Raw genomic sequence first — 15,600 nt, 5'->3', positions numbered from 1 at the left:
GACATGGGGGGCAGGGAGAGACAGACAGTATCAGTGGTCAGAATTGAGAAAATGATATGTCTTATTTGAGGAACAGTGAGGAGGTCAATGTTACCATATCATTGAATATAGGAAGGAAGGGAAAAGGAGGAAGACTGTACAAATACTAGAAAATTAGGTGGGGAAAGGATTACATAATGAAGAACTCTAAATGCTAAAACACATGATTTTATATTTGATCCTAGAAGTGATAGGGAGCCACCGAATTTTATTGCATAAGAAGTTGACATGGTCAGACCTGGGTTTTTTAGTATAGCAAAATCACTTTGACAGCTGAATTAGGAAACTCATCTCTGTGCTCTGAACTTGGATAATAATTAATTCAGATCCCAATAAGTCAGACTTTGTAACATGTATACTCTACCTTAATTCTATCTAGTACTCCGGTAACTAGATTTCTTTATTAACAATAGCTTCTAAAAACAAACTAAACAAAAACAAAAATAAAAATGGGTACGCAAAGGAGAAAGAACCCAAATATAGATAATTACTTTAAGGATAAGGAAGATTTGAGCTTGTATTTAGAGAAAGACAAATGAAGCTTAAAAAAAAAAAACACTCCTTTTTCAATGAGAAATGTCAAACGGTCCCAAGCACAAAAAGAGTTCTTGTAAGAACCTAAAAATATCTTTAAAAATAAAATAAGAGAGATGAGGAAAATTAGGGAAAAAACGAGCAATCCAAAAAAAAAAAAAAAGAAAATTATAAAAGTAAAGTCAACCAACTGAAAATATAGAATCAAAAACTTAAGAAGAAAATAATGTTTTGAAGACTAGAATTGGGCAAGGGGAAGCTAATGATATTATAAAACACCAAGAAATTACTAAATAAAATAAAAAAGAATGAAAAAAAATGAAGAGAAAGTGAAATATCTCAATAGAAAACCAAACAATCTGGAGAACAAGTTGAGGAGAAGCAATATAAGAATAGATTATTTGAAAAGTATGATTAAAACAAAAGAATCTTATAAAATATTATATGAAATCATGCAGGAAAACAGGTTGAGGAGAAAATATTGGAAGCAACCAGGGGAAAAAAATAAATATCATGGCTATTATAAGGATTATACAAGATGCAGAAACTACTATGTTGAAGGTGTTAGAATACTTATTCTGTAGAACAAAAGGGTAACTCACCCAGAAAAGGGTAATTATCTCATACAAATAAAACATAAAAGGAAAAAAAAAGATACAAAAGAAGCTAATGCTAGGGAAAACAGGTTGTATTATAATCTTATTTTCATTTGGAATGGATTGAAGAGGGCACAACAGATAAATAGGTAGATAGAAAGTCAGACAGACAGACAGAAAGATAGATAGAGGTAAAGATATGTAGAAGGGTACAAAAGGCTATTAAATTCAGAAAGAAATAAGAGAGTAAGGGGATCAGATAGAAGTATAGCAGAAGAATGAGGAGGAATAGGATAAATAGGGTGAGGATAGTGAGGAAAAATAGGAAAAAGGAAACTATATAAGTATACTATTATATCTCTCTAGCCTCATGCTAGATTTCCCTGTAGAAACTGAAGAGTAAACAAATGGTGTTATAAAGAGCAGAGGGCCTGCATTTAACTTATCTACATGAATATGAGTACCTTGTGTGGTTAAGGGGAAAAATCAATTTATTAATAATAGACTTCCTCATCTTAAGGACAGAGCCACAGACAGATTCAAGGTTAGAATTAGAAGGGGACTTTGGAGGTTGGCTGGTTCTATCCCCTCCCTATATGAACCCCAGTAGAATTCCAGTTTTGATGCAGCCCAAGCACATGAAGCTCGAGCCACATGAATGGATTCATGATGACAAAAAAGATTAGAAAGTTGCTGGGACAGAATCGGGAACCTAATTGATTTTATCATGAGTTGGCACAGGGCTATGTTCCCTCTCTGGTATTTTTTTTTCTTTTTTGTTTTTTCTCCTTTCATTACACAGAATTATTCTTCACATGCTGAATTTCTTGAAACAGTTTGTGTTTTCTAGTAGCAATGACACCTTACAAGTGTTTATCCCTACTTCTCAGTTTACCAAGTGTTTCATATTTAGTATTTTTGTTCTTATGGCAACTTCTGAGGTGTATATTGTAATTTGTGGTACATATATAATAAAATATAATTAATAATATTTATTATACTTAATTTGTAAGAATACAATTGATAATTATAACAGTATGTTAATTATATATATTACATACATATTATTTTTCTCATACTGCAAATGAAGAAACTAAAGCCTAGAGTTTCAATAATTTCCATGAAATAGCAAACTTCTAGGTTTTCTGACTACTACTCCAGAATTTTTTTTCTCTGTGAATCTGTATCTCTATGTCTGACTATCTCTGTTTCTTGTCTCTCTCCATCTCTCTCTCTCTTTTTTCTTCTTCACTTCTACAGTTGAAGGGTAAAAAACCCAAAGAAGGGAATCAACTTGTGCATTGTCCCAGAATTATCAGTAGAACCAAAACTTGGAGTAGAACCCATCATTTGACATTGGTTTTCTTTAATATCCATCCCTCACAACTATCCAGTTAGTTGAAACAAACAAATTAAAAACTCTGAAACATACAGACACACACACACACACACACACACACACACACACAAGACTATAACCTCCTTAGAGTTAAAATTGTTTTCTTCTTTGCACATACATTCCTAACCTTTAGCAGGATCCCCGGAATACAGAAGGTGTGTAATAATAACTCATTAATTGATTGATATATTGGAATATTTCCTTGAAAGAATGGCCATCAAAATTAGATGTGGAAGGTATCATAGACACCATATGGTCAAATAATCTTCTTACTTTGTAGTTTAGTAAACTGAAGCTCTGAGGAGACATATGACTTATTCAAATAACTTAGTAGCAGTCAGGAGCTAATTCCAGGCTTTCTGATTCCAAATCTAATATCCTTTCTTATTGGTTATGATTCCTTAATGAATTCTGTGTGTACAGATGCAAAATATATGGGTATCTGTGCATTTTAAAAATATATATATTCTTGTGTTAAATAGTAACAGGTGGTGAGGATGACTAGGGAGAAAGATTGGTTATTGGTTGATGTAAATGAAATGAATGGATATTCCTTGTGCAGAAAAATTTTCATAGAACTAAATATTTCTGGAACACTTGGAAAGGAACAAGAAGAGATTTTGTTCTGCAAATGCTACAGTTCATTCTTTGGACATGCATTTCTAATTGTTTTCAATACTTTATTCACCTTATGGACAGGCTTTCTCTAAATATTGAATTGAGTCTACAGAGTTGTTAACCTTCATTAGACATGTTTCTAAAATGTCAGTATTAATTTAGCATATGATAATTCCATTTTGGAACTTTAGGCCAAATAGAATAGTTATTGTATGTTTTTTAAGTGCCAACTGACTATGGGTTATTAAAAACATATTGATTAAGGCTCAAGAAACTATGTAATAGAAGCATATCTCATTACATAACAATTAACCCTCCAATATGTTTTTTAACTAGTCAGATGGCATTTATTTAATGTACAATAACTGCCTTATGAAATACAAATTAAACACATACATGAGCCATTTCATTTACAAAAATTCTATTTATAGAAAAAAAAATAGGCCAAAAGTTTGATCATTCATATAGCTGGGGCGGGGGGATCTCAAAACTGGTGGAAAGATAGTTTCTGAAGTATTATGGAACGTTCCCTAAATAGAACTTTCAGCAAAGCAACTGATAACAGCTCTTCAAAAAAGTGGGGAATCAAGTTATTTTTCAGGCACCACCACCACAGACAAAGTGATTGAGGCTGTGAGCTGGGCCAGCCCTGAATTCAGGGAACATCACAACACTCACGCCTCATGGTTAGATCCTTTCCATTGGTGTTAACCCTCAAAACTTTACTGGCAATTTGACTCTCCTATGTAGTCTTTCAGCACAATCCTGTTAAGATATTTAAAAGAGTTAGAAAATCATGGAATAGCTAGGTGGTACAGTAGTTAGCACACTAGCCTTGAACTCAGGAAGACTTGAGTTCAAATCTAGCCTCAGACACTTAAACATTTTCTAGCTGTGTGACCCTGGGCAAGTCACTTAACACCAATTGCCTCAGGGGGAAAAATAAAAAAGAGTTAGAAAATCACAGACTCCATCTAGTTAAGTGGACTTCAGAGGTCATACAGTTCAGTAATGTCAGTCAAAGAGAAATTATCCCTCTGGGCTTCATGATGACTTAGAAAACCAAAAATTAACATTATCTATGTTGTATTGCATTTCTATTTATTTTGTTAATCATTTCCCAAGCACTGGGGAATTGTGTAATCTGTTGAGAGAAGCTGACCTGAGCTTGACATGTTGATGTAGTCCAACCTTTACATGACCAGCAATCCCCTTTAGACTATCACCACCAACTAGTCTTCAAGAGCACCAGAAAAGACTACCAAAAGCAGCCCATTCTACATTCAGACAATATTAAATGTTGTAAAATGTTTTTCCTAAAATCAGACTAAAATCTGCTTCTCTATAGTTTCAACCTTTTGCTCCTAGTTCTTCCCTATAGCATTAAATACAACACATTTAATACCTGTTCTATATGAGAGCCCTCCAAATGGACAGCTATCATGTTTTTCCCTAAATCTTCTCTTATTCAGGATACATTTTTTCATTTCATCATATAGGTTGTCATATGGCAAAGTCTCTTGTCCTTTTACTATTCTGGTTACCTTTATCCAGACTTATTCCAACTTGCAACCTCCTGAAAATGCTGTATATAGAATTAAATTCCATTCTCTCCGTGATTGAACATGGAAGAGGACAGTGGAATTACTGTCACTCTCATTCTGGACATTTTCTTGCAATGTGGCTTAAGATTATATTTGTTCTTTCTAATTATCCATTTCACATGGTTGAGAAACTCATATCAATCTTGCAGCCTATTAAAAACTCAAGATATTTTTCACCCTAACTACTATCATACTTCTCTCATCCTGTACTTCCATATTTAAAAAAAAAATCTAGGTATGGGACTTTGTGTTATTTGATCAGTAATATTCAAATTCATATCATGGTTTCAGCATTGGAATGAGGAAACATGTCATAATGTACTGGATTAAGAAACAAGAGGCTTAATTCTCCTGACGTATGACCTTGGGTGTGTTATTACTCCTCTCTGATTCTCATTTTCCTTATCCGCCAAAAAAAAAAAAAAATCTTCCTCGATTAATGCTCTCCTCCTCTGTCATGGAGAAGATAGTAGATTCTCTTAGACTGTGCAGTCTAGTACTAATTGATTCATCCCACTGATTTAAAAGAATTGGTGTCATATTGTATAGCTTTTTGTGTGAAGACCACTCTCACTAATTAGGTTTAGGAGACTCATTATCAGATTGGATGCAGAGCAAAAAAAAAAAAAATGTGTGCACTCACAACAGGATTTGTTGTGTACATTGATGAGGAGAATGCCCACATCAACAACAGAAAAAAAAATCACAGATTTTTACTGAAGTGCATAAAATAGACATTAAAAAATTGAAAGTAACTATTTTATAGGAGCATTGTGAGAGGAGGGAAGGAAATATTGTATATGTAAGCACTTTGTAACCACAAAAATCTTATGTATACATAAGTAGCTATTATTTTGTCAACTGAATCTTTTAGTTATGTCAAATACTGGCACTAAAGTTCTAGTAAGCAGGTAGTCCTGCCCCTATCCTCACAGTGATTCCAAGGTTTGGCAATTTGCTTCTATTCTAGAAAGAGTAAGAATTCTTGCTTTAGAAATCCTAATAGCTCCCTTCTTTCCCTCTTCCCTACAAGCAAGAAAAAGGAAGGGTTAGTACTTTATAACCTTTGCTCACCTTTCAAAGAAGTGGCCATCAATGGGTGGAAACCACTCCAGGGTAATTGAGGTGGGTGTCCGATCTACAATCTGGGGAGTCAGGGCTATGGGAGCAGGCTTTTTGGCAGGTTGCCAGCTCTGGTAGACAAGATCCAAGTAGCAGTGCATTCTCGCCACTTGATTGGGCGTGAAGGAGTCTGTGCAGTCATCTTCTACAAACCAGAAAAAAAAAAGAGATAAGAATGGGAGGTAGAAGGAGTAGAGGAGAGAATTATGACATCAGCTGGCGGGGGAGCATGCATGCCCGAGTTCTTGCCAATGCCAAGGTTGGCTTCTTCCAGCACTCTGGAGTTAATGGTGTGTGAACAAATTAGTATAGTCATCACTTCTACAGACAGGTGAAAGGAAACAGAAGGAGGGGTGGGGTGGAAATCACACTGAAAAGTACACCCAGGGAATGCCAGAGAACTGACTGAAAATTATGGCAAAATGGGCAGTGAAAACAGCAGTATGGTACAATAGATAGAGCTATGGATTAGGAATGAGAAGAATGAATTTTGTTTTGTGCTTTCATTGAGTAAACTTGATTAAGTAGTTACCCTTTCTGAACTTGAGATTTTCCATTTAGGTTAGGAGAGGGGTTGCCTAGATGATCTCTAAGATTCCAATTAATTCTACCTATCTATATTCTGAAGGCTTTTCCAGATGCATATTTCATGTTCTAGTCTTAGTTTCTAAGGTCCATTACATTTCCATCACATTCACTCTAGCTAATCTTAATTGTACCAGCATTTCCCATCAAATCAATTTATTTGATTATTCTGCATTTACTGGGCATTTAGATTTCCTATATTGTAGATTTACTTTTGTTTTGTAATTCAAAATGATACTTTAAAAAAATCTGCATTCTTGGATCCCTTTGTGACTTAGAGAATCATGGCTTTAAAGAAAAGACATTTTCAGATACTATCTAATCAAATCCACTGATCTATTTATGAAGAAAAAGAGGTCCAGAGATGAACTGATTTGATTTGGTCAAAGTCATACAAGTAATAATCCTAGAGAAAGGATTTGAAGACAGATTATCATAAGTTTTTCTTTCTCTAAATTAAAGTTTTAAGTTCCAATCTGATCTCCAAATCCATTCCTGTACATTATGCAAAGACAATTATAGTATCAAGGGATTTAGGATAGAATGAGGTTAAATTTATATTTTATATTCTGTAGAAAGAAACCTTGCTTTGGTGAGGAGTTGAAGTAGAGGACTTCTAAAGTCTCTTGCTATCTCAGGACTCTATGATTTTCATGGTGGTCATAAGATATAAGCTGTATTCCTAAAGTATTTGAAAACTAGGATCCTGAAAAGTTCCATTAATTTTTCGTATACAACAATATTCTGTTAGATTTATGTACTACAATTTGCTCATACATCTCCTAATTGATATGCACCCAATTGGTTTCCAATTCTTTTGCTACAACCAAAAATGCTATTTGTGTACATATAAGTTCTATCCCTCTGTCTTAAACCTGTTTGGAGTAGATGACTAGTAGTGCTATCACTAAGTCAAAGATTATGTACAGCTTGAATAACTTTAACAAAATACCAAATTTTGTTTTCCAGAATAGTTCCATTAATTCTTTGTTCCATCAAAGTGTGCCTTCTTTGAGATAATCTCCAATAATTGTCAAATTTACTTTTGGGGGGGAACTTTCCCAATCCATGAGCATAGGGTGGAATTTCAGTGTTGTTTTAATTTGTACATAGTTTATGACCAAAAATTTGGCAGCTACATTAATTTTTACCCATTGCTAGTTGACTAGAACAGGAACTTCCTTCCCCCCACCCCCCACAAAAAACAAATAACAACAACAAATCCACTGCATCACTTTACACATTCATTTGTTAATCTTGTCCTATGAAATAGGTAGTGGTATATGGAAACTTGGAGGAGATTTTTTTTTTAATAGCCTTTTATTTACAGGATATATGCATGGGTAACTTTACAGCATTAACAATTGCCAAACCTCTTGTTCCAATTTTTTACCTTTTACCCCCACTCCTCCCTAGATGGCAGGATGACCAGTAGATGTTAAATATATTAAAATATAAATTAGATACACAATAAGTATACATGACCAAAACGGTATTTTGCTGTACAAAAAGAATCAGACTCTGAAATATTGTACAATTAGCTTGTGAAGGAAATCAAAAATGCAGGTGTGCATAAATATAGGGATTGGGAATTCAATGTAATGGTTTTTAGTCATCTCCCAGAGTTCTTTTTCTGGGCATAGCTGGTTCAGTTCATTACTGCTCCATTGGAAATGATTTGGTTGATCTCATTGCTGAGGATGGCCAGGTCCATCAGAACTGGTCATCATATAGTATTGTTGTTGAAGTATATAATGATCTCCTGGTCCTGCTCATTTCACTCAGCATCAGTTCGTGTAAGTCTCTCCAGGTCTTTCTGAAATCATCCTGTTGGTCATTTCTTACAGAACAGTAATATTCCATAATATTCATATACCACAATTTATTCAGCCATTCTCCAACTGATGGACATTGGAGGAGATTTAATACAGCTCATATTTAAAACAGCAATTATAACATCCCCAGCAAGATATTTAATCTTTGCTTGAAAGTTTCTATGGAAGAGGAATCTACAACTTTCTAAGGCAGCCCATCTTAACTTTTGTATAGCTCTAATTGTTAAGCAATTTTCCCTTATAACAAACCTAAGTCCATCTCATTACATCTACCCATTGCTCCTAAATTTGCTTTTGGAATAAAGGAAAATGAATCTAATCCTCCTGAGTAGAGGTCTTTTTAAAACTTAAGAAAACTAATCTACATCTCAATTAAATTCCATGTAAAGGAAAAAAAAAACTTATTTTCTTCCTTATATGGAATGACTCTGAAGCTATTTTTTAAGTTTGTTGTGATTATCTCTTCCTATGTCCCTTCTCAAATGTGATTCCCTCAACTGAAAACACAATGCTCCATCTGTGGCCTGACTAGAGCAGAGGACAACAGGACTATCTCTCAAAATGCTATTTTTCTAAATGGAGCCTAAGGTCACATAAGCTTAATTGACTGACATTGCAGATTTGTTGACTAATTTTGAGCTTAAGGTCTACTAGGAGTGCCAGCGTTTTTTAGATGAACTTCTGCCTAGCCACTTCTGCCCATTTTGTACTTGTGAAAATGATTTTTTGAACCTGTGTCAGACTTTATCCTTATCCCTATTAAATTTCTTCTTCTTTGACTTGATTCAATGTTTTAGACCGTCAAGATTCTTGATGCTCTGTGTTTATTATCCTACAAGTTATCCTTCACTCCCAAACCCTGGCTTAGCATCATCTGCAAATTTGGAAAGCAAGCTCTCTGTACCTGCATTTAAATCACTGATAAAAATCAGTGTACCAATAACCGATGAAAATCAGTGGAACAAAGTTGGATACCTGAGGCATTCCAGAAAAGACCCCCATCCAAAATGAAGTACAAAATGAAATACAAATAGTGACTCTTTTTGTTCATTCAACTAATACAAAATCCACTTGATTGTATTGTCATGTAGCTCACATCTCAAAATCCTTTCTATCGAGTGCTTTGCTAAAATATAAGTAATCTTTTTCTATAGAATACTTTGGTACAACAATCTAGAAAATTTGTCAGAAAAAGAAATGTTATTATGACATGACCTGTTCTTGAGAGAAGTGCTTCCCTTTAACTAACTCACTAACAATCCCTTAAATAATACATACAATAGTTTTGCTTGGAATTAGAGTGAAACTCATTGACCTCTAGTTTGTCTCTCTATCTCTGTGTCTCTGTCTTTCTTTCTCCCTCCCTCTGTTTTTCTTTGCCCCTGTCTTTCTCTCTATTTTGGTCTCTCCCCTCTATTTTTCCATTCCTCTGTCTTCTCTCTACTGTTTCTTTTTCTAGCTCTCTCTCTCTGTCTATTTCTCTGTTTCTCTCTCTCCTCCCTCTTTCCTCCTCTTCATCTCTATCTCTTGCTGCTTTTTTCTAACTTCCCTCTCTATCTTTCCATATCTCTCTTTGTCTCTGCCGTCTTTCTTATTGTCTCTTTCCTCCCTTCTTCATCTCTGTCTCTCCTCCCTTTCCCCTTTTCTCTCCATCTCTGTCTTTCTGTTTTTCTCTTTTGTCTCTCTCTCTCCATAGCTCCCTGTCTCTACAGCTACTCTCTTTTACTGTCATCGCCCCTTCTTCTTTTGCCTCTCTCTGTCCTCCCCTTCTTCTCTCTCTCTGTCTATGCTTCTCTCTTTCCTTCTCTCTCTCTTCCTCTTTCTTTGTTCCCCCTGTTTTCTGTCTTTCTGCATATCTTTCATTCTTCCAAGTTTGTCTCTCTTTCCCTGTTTCTCTTTTTTTTTCTGTCTTTATTTCTCTCTATGTCTTTCTCTTTTTTTTCTGTCTTCCCTCCCCATTTTCTGGATAATTTCAACATTTGAACTTTTTCAGTTTTATGTCACCTTCCCCACTCTTCATGACACTCCAGAGATCACTAATAGTAATAACAAACGAACAGATTATGAGACTGAGGTGGAAGGATGACATTACTAATGTGTAAAGTTCCTTCTGGCTTTAAATACTATTATCCTTTGAATAACCTGAATACTCCTTGGCTAGTTAATGACAAATAACTTTTTTGTCTGTAGGCAGGATTCTGGATGCCTTCTAAGACCCAGAAATAAACCCTGGGCAATAAAGATTAGTCCTTACCTTCCCATTTGCATCTAAATCACTTAACTCCAGGAATGGTGTGAAGAGGTTGTTTTGGCTTAAGTTGGAACAAATAAGGCTTCCCAGACTTTCCTAGTCAGAGCTTCTGCAGCTGGGATTTTGTGTGTGTGTGTGTGTGTGTGTGTGTTGGGGAGACAACTTGTGGGGGTAGAGGGAGCAGTTTCAAAGCTATTCTTAAAATAAACTTGCTGCCATTGATGTCACAGTATTAACTTGCTTTCTCTATCAACCAAACAGAAAATAAGGTTAGGCAGATGCAGGGAGTTTGGGAATAGTAGCCTTGCACTCAACTCTGTGGTGGGAGTAAAAGGATTAAAGAAGCTGATTCTTCATTCTTCAGTTAGTAGTGATGATCAAGCCCTCTAACATTTTGTAAAATCCATAAATATTCCTGAAGAAAGCCAGACAATACACAGTGGCTTTTAGCAAGCGCCATAAAAGAAAAATAAATTATATAATAGCTAACGTGCAAATATGACTTAATATATGCACTGTGATAAGACCTTTACAATTATTATCTCATTTGATTCTCACAACAACACCGTCAGGTGGTTATTATTATATACACTTTACAGATGAAGAAATTCAGGCAGAGTTAGTGACTTGCTTAGAGTCTCATATTTCATAAGTGTCTTAGATTTGAACTCAGGTTTCCCTGACTCCAGGCCTAATAGTCTATGTACTGTTATCACTTAGCTGCCAAAAACCAAGGAAGGACTATTGAGGTAATGGCAGAAAAGCAATATAACCCTGAGTCTGTAAAAGCTTTGAAAATAATTTGTACTTCTCTTTACTACAAAACTCTTTTCATAAGCCTCAGATTCCCCTCCTGATGTGGGATTCGGAGCCTTTTTGAGAGAAAAGTGAACTTGACATTTCAATATAGGGTTTTGATTTCATATCTGCTACTATTTTGGTCATCTTCAGCAAGCCACTTAATTCCTTTAGGTCTGTTTCCTCAATTGTAAAATGAGGGAATTGGATTAGATACTCTGCAAAGTCCTAGTTAATTCTTTAGTCTAAGAACTCTATCCAAACCCTTCAAACAAGCTAAGTTAGTAACAACTGATGGGGAGACCTGTTCTCCCCCATTACTGTATCCTTGGATCAGCATCACGCATTCCCCTTAGAGCCAAGTATCTAATTCACATCTAATTACTAAGAAAAAATTTAGTTTCTACAACTCAAAAATTCAAGAGCAAATCAATTATATTATCAACAAAAATCTGTTAACTGCTTCCTTTGTGTATAATATTTCCTTCTACATGTATGTTGGAGTAGATTCACACAGAGAGGAAAATGTTTATACAAAACATAGGACATAGAAAGCTCTTTGAAAGCAAAGTAGCCTATGGAAGGGATGCTGAATGTAAGTCCAACTCCTGATTTGGATCTTTACTGTATAACTTTGGGAAAGTAGCTTAACCTCTCTTTTTATCTCAGTTTCAGAAGATCTAGACATATAAGGAGAAAAAGAAAAGAGGATATATGTTTATATAGTACCTGCTATCTGATGGACACTGTGTTATTTTTATTTTTATTTATTTATTTATTTATTTTACAAATATTTCATTTGACCTTCATAACAATCCTGGAAGTTAGATGCTGTTATTTTCCTCTTTTTAAAGTTGAGGAAATTGAGGCAGCCAGCTTAAGTGCATTGTTCAGGATCAGAAGCTAGTAAGAATGTGAGATTGTATTTGTACTCATTTTTTTCCTGATTCCAGACCCAGAGTTTTAGCTCTCAGGCCGAGTTGCCTCTAAAGGATCTTAGAGGTCATCAAGTGTAGCTCCCTCATTTTATAGATGAGGAAAAGGAGACCCCAAAAGATTAGGTGTGTTGCATAGGACTACACAATATGTATCTACTGCATGATTCAAATTCAGATGATCTTGACTAACCCTAAAATTCCACATCTTCAGAAGGAAGTGTCTGATTTGGATGACCTATAAATTTTCTTCCAGTTCTCGGTCTTGTGAATTCCTTTGTCTGAAATGGGATATAAAGACAAGTTAACTTATTCTTCTTTTTGGAAGAAGGAATGAAAAAATGGTATCTGATCTCAAGGAACTAGATTTAAAGGTCTGTATAGTTTTTTGTTTTATTTTGTTTTGTTTTAACAAAGAGTAAGAATCAAAAGAAAGAAGATGGTATAGGAAAGAGTAATGGGTGAAATGAAGAGTGTGAAGAAAATTTTTGAAGTTATAGGAGAAATATATAGAAGTTAATAGACCCTAAAACTCAAACTGATCTAGTCAACATCCTAAGCTCTATAGGCAGAGAAGCAAAAGACCAAAGTAAGTCATTCAGGTAGAACATAGCAGAAGAAGCCTTCAAATGCAGGCTTTCTGACAACAACTTCATTGTTTTGTCCACTATATATACTGAGAACACTGAGAGAGAAAAAAGCAAAGGTAAGAAAAAGAAGAGAGTTCTAGAACAACCTATAAAAACTTAAAGCTTACACCCAGAGAGAGAACTATGGGAAATGAGTGTGGACCACAACATAGCATTTCTACTCTTTCTGTTGTTTGTTGTTTGCCTTTTTGTTTTTCCTCTGAGGTTTTTATTACTTTTTTTATAGCTCCAATTTTTTTGTACAAGATACTGTATAAATATGTATGCATATATTGTATTTAACATATACTTAACATATTTAACATGTATTGGACTACCTGCTATCTAGGAAAGAGTGTGGGGGGAAGGAAGGGAAAAGTTAGAACAGAAGGTTTTGCAAGGGTCAGTGTTGAAAAATTACCCATGCATATGTTTTGTAAATAAAAAGCTATAATAATAATAAAAAAATTTAAAACTTGAAATAAACTGAGTCTTGTAAAAACCCTAAGGAAATGAAATGATTTTTTCCTCTATTCAGATCAGAATAACAAGGAAGATATAGGTCTGCTGTTAAAGACAGATGGTACAATATTAGGAGATGACAAAGAGAACACAAAATTATTTAAATCTTATTTTTCTTATACTATTTCCAGGGAATGAATGAATGAATGAAAATAAGGACTCTCTTAAGCACTGGGGACATAAATGAAAAAAATGAGACTGGATCTTCCCTTCAAGGAGCTGACATTCTAATAGAGGAAGGTTTCTACTGACTAAGATTTGGGAATGGCTACTGATTTAGAAAGTCAGTCAATGGGATAGTGAGTGAAGCCACTTAAGGGGAGAGAGGAATAGTTTGACACACTCTTTCCAGAGCAATGACAACAATGATGTGATTATGGTTCAAGGGGCCAGAAAAAGATGAGAGGCCTTTGGCAATCCCTAAATGAAATAGTAACTGAATTGCTGAGACTACTAATAAAAACCCACTAATAGAAACATTTCAACTCCCATTTTCAGTCTTAAGATGAACACAAATTTTCATGTAACTTTGGGAAGTGAATCAACAGGACAATAAAAGAACAGAATATAGAATGTGGGGAACAGTCTTCTAAATGAATAAAGATGTTAAAATAGAGGAAAATAGCTCCTCTCTCTGCCCAGTCTCTCTTGATTCTAATTCTACGAATTAAATATGAGGCAGCACACAAGCAAGGCAGTGATAAGAAGACAGGCATTGGGACTCCAAATGGTGATAAGAATATGATCTAGACAGTGAGACAAAGAGAAATCTCAAAGATAATAATGTCTCACACTTATCCAGTACTTTCTTTATGGGAAGGCAACCTTTTAATAAATGGCCTCATTAACCCATTCATTCCTGGAGAATGCAGAGGGATCATGGTCTATTTGGGGTTATCTGTGCTAATTTAAGAACTCAATGCCAATGGATAATAAAATAATTAAAAACCTAAAATTAATTAACTTAAAATCATTTATATCAAAATTTTGTAATACATTTCTGAATTCTTTTAAATATATTTTTTCTTCAAACTGTACTTTCCTTTAGTTAATAGAACTAGAAAGAATCACAGAAAATAGCCTGAAAAGAACATAGAATGTTATAATATAGGATGTTACACTGTTGGTGGAATTGTGAACGAGTGCAACCATTCTGGAGAGCAATTTGGAACTATGTCCAGTTTTCAAACTGTACATACCCTTTGATCCAGCAGTGTTTCTACTGGGCTTTTATATCCCAAAGAGAGCTTTAAGGAATTAAAGGGACCCACATGTGCAAAAATGTTGTGGCAGCCCTTTTTGTAGTAGCAAGAAAATGGAAACTGAGTGGATGACCATCAGTTAGGGAATGGCTGAATAAATTGTGGTATATGAATGTTATGGAATATTATTATTCTGTAAGAAATAATCAGCAGGATGAATTCAGAAAAGCTTGGAGAGATTTACATGAATTGAGGCTAAGTGAAATAAATGGAATCAGAAGAACATTGTACATGACAACAAGATTATATAATGAGCAATTCTGATGGACATGGCTCTCTTTAACAATGAGATGATTCAGACCAGTTCCAATTATTTTGTGATGAAGAGAGGTATTCACACCCAGAGAGAGGACTGTGGGAAATAAGTGTGGTTCACAAAATAGCGTTTTCATTCTTTTTGTTGTTTGCTTGCATTTTATTTTATTTCTAATTCTTTTTTCCTGTTTGATTTGATTTTTCTTGTGCAGAAAAATAATTGTATAAACATATATGCATATATTTGATTTAATATATATTTCTACTATGTTTAACATAAAAAAATTATATAAGATATTAGAACTAAAAGGGATCTTAGAGAGATAATGCAGTTTAATTCTTCCCTTTATCTGTGGGCAAATTGAGATTCAAATGGGTAAGTAGCGTTAGGTTCACATAACTAGTTTAAAAAAAAGTTTTTAACTTAGAATCCATGCTACTAACTCTCAGGCCAGTAGTCTCTTTTCAATCTTTTCTTTTATTCTCTTGGGCACACAAAAAATTAAAGGCAGCATGCTCTTTATCAAACAGAAGCCAGTCCAGGAATCAGCTCATTGTAAATGATAATTAAATGAAAACTCAAACCTAAACAACATGAATCAGGTAATCATTGACT

At 34.7% G+C, this 15,600-nt stretch overlaps 1 protein-coding gene across 2 annotated transcripts in view; it reads right to left on the bottom strand.

The window, feature by feature from the left end:
- Positions 1-15,600, bottom strand: part of PAPPA (pappalysin 1) — a 266,709-nt gene that overhangs the window by 175,196 nt on the left and 75,913 nt on the right. For both annotated transcript variants that reach the window (XM_003757073.2, XM_031954192.1), the window contains exon 5: positions 5,865-6,057. In XM_003757073.2, the coding sequence (XP_003757121.1) occupies positions 5,865-6,057 (193 nt within the window). The remainder of the gene's footprint in view (positions 1-5,864; positions 6,058-15,600) is intronic.

The sequence above is a fragment of the Sarcophilus harrisii genome, chromosome 2 (assembly GCF_902635505.1).
Source record: "Sarcophilus harrisii chromosome 2, mSarHar1.11, whole genome shotgun sequence".
Lineage (NCBI taxonomy): Eukaryota > Metazoa > Chordata > Mammalia > Dasyuromorphia > Dasyuridae > Sarcophilus > Sarcophilus harrisii.
The sequence above is the reverse complement of the archived record's forward strand: the minus strand, read 5'-3'. Positions and strand labels throughout refer to the sequence as shown.